Genomic DNA, 1,684 nt, shown 5'->3' with positions numbered 1-1,684 from the left:
GTGGCATCCTATGGGTCGTCCAGAGTATCGACCTCTGGCGAGTCAGCCAGCCCCACTTTGAGGGCGCCATGAAGTACAGCGATCGCCACCAAAAAATAAAGAATTCGACCAGCCACGACTAGGTGCCACACAGCTCGCGACGACTCGTCGACGCTGCGCTCACTCGTGCCGCCGAGGCTATGCCACGCTGCGCCGCCTGCGAGCTCGAGTGCCCGCTTGCAGCCTTCTCCGCGATGCAGCGAAAAAAGGCGGAGCTCGCCCGCTGCAAGCGCTGCCTGCGAGACGGCCCGGCCGAGACTATGCGGCGGCACGTGCTCGCGGCGGAGCCGCACGTCACGTGGGCGGCGCAGCTCGTCTCTTGCGTCCGTGAGGTGCCATCGCGAGCCCAGCTCTTTGCGGCGGCCGACGGCAACAGCGACGCCGACTGGCGCTGGGCGCGTGGCACGCGCGGCCTCGGCAACCAGAGCCCGACAGCGGGGCTCATGCCACCGTCCGACTCAGAGGAGAGCGACTCAGAGGAGAGCGAAGCCGATGCGCTGGGTGAAGCGATGGCTCTGCTGCAGCACGACCTCTCTCTCGCCAGCCGGGGCGCCCCGAGCCCGCAGGGCGCGGCATGGGGCGAGGCAGCCGGCTGTAGCCTACTCGAGCGTGGCTCGGTCAACCGCGGCGAGGATGGCAGCGAGGCCGCAGCGGCGGCAAAACCTTCGCTGTACGTCTGCCCGTTATCCTCCTCCTCGGTGCGAGTGTCAATTCGTATCTGTCGAGCTGCGAGTCGAGATTCTGGGTGAAAAAACGCATCTAAATGTGCGGCGAGACACACCTTGTCACGGCATGTTGAGGCGGCACTAAAGCGGGACCCGCTGTGCCCGATCGTGCGGAAAGCCGCGCAGCAATGGACCGAGGAAGATGAGAACCCGCCTAGAGCGACAATGGCGCACTTGCTTAGCGGCGCCTGCCCGGGGAATAGGGAGCAGGCCAGATGGTTCCTCAGAGTAGCGCGAGCGCAGACGGGGACGGCGATCAGCAAAGTAGCGCAGGCGGCACCCGACTCCAAGGATACGCTGAAGACGCTGAGAATAGCGCATGTCGCTGCGCTGAAGGGCTCACGCTATAGGGTGCTGGATGAGGACGGGTACGATGCACTAGCACCAGCCGTCGGGGGGGTGTTGCCGGCGCTGGTAGATGATCTCCCGGAGAAGAGTCGGAGGGACCTTGGCGCCGGGGTCACGAGGAACTTGCAAGTCGTGGCCGAGGCGGCGACGGGAGCGGTGCAGAGGTGGATCCAGCTCAATGATGAGGCTACGGCGCGCATAATGAAGAGAGAGGAACACATCGAGTGGCTGAGGAAGCTCTTCGCTGGGTGGAAGGAGGCCCGGCCAGCCTTGAGGGAGTCGCGGAGGAGGAGGGATAATGGAGGTAACGTGGGAAAGCGCCAACAGCCAGTGGGACGAACGAGGGCCGCGACGGCGGCTCAAGCGGGAGGGAGCGGAGACGGTGGGCAGAGAGCGAAGTGGGTGAGACTGATGATGCTCCTTCGACTTAGGGAGCGGTTCAGATGCTGGGCGGGCTTCAGGCTGGTGCTCACGCGAACAGGAATCGACGCGATGTGCAAAGCATACAAGAAGGGGAGAGGGAAGAGGAGAGACGCCGGTGAGGACGAAGCAGAAACTAGCGCAGACGAGAG

General features: G+C 64.5%; 1 protein-coding gene across 1 annotated transcript; it reads left to right on the top strand.

The window, feature by feature from the left end:
- Positions 1-179: 179 nt before the first annotated feature.
- On the top strand, positions 180-1,411 carry EMIHUDRAFT_256353 (hypothetical protein; the record flags this gene model as incomplete). The annotated part of the gene is made up of 3 exons (XM_005768130.1): positions 180-737; positions 840-1,268; positions 1,346-1,411. 3 exons carry the CDS (start codon positions 180-182, stop codon positions 1,409-1,411), a joined length of 1,053 nt encoding a protein of 350 aa, XP_005768187.1.
- Between the last annotated feature and the right edge of the window lie 273 nt (positions 1,412-1,684).

The sequence above is a fragment of the Emiliania huxleyi genome (genome assembly GCF_000372725.1).
Source record: "Emiliania huxleyi CCMP1516 unplaced genomic scaffold EMIHUscaffold_4691, whole genome shotgun sequence".
Lineage (NCBI taxonomy): Eukaryota > Haptophyta > Isochrysidales > Noelaerhabdaceae > Emiliania > Emiliania huxleyi.
This window is presented reverse-complemented; position numbering and strand designations above follow the sequence as displayed.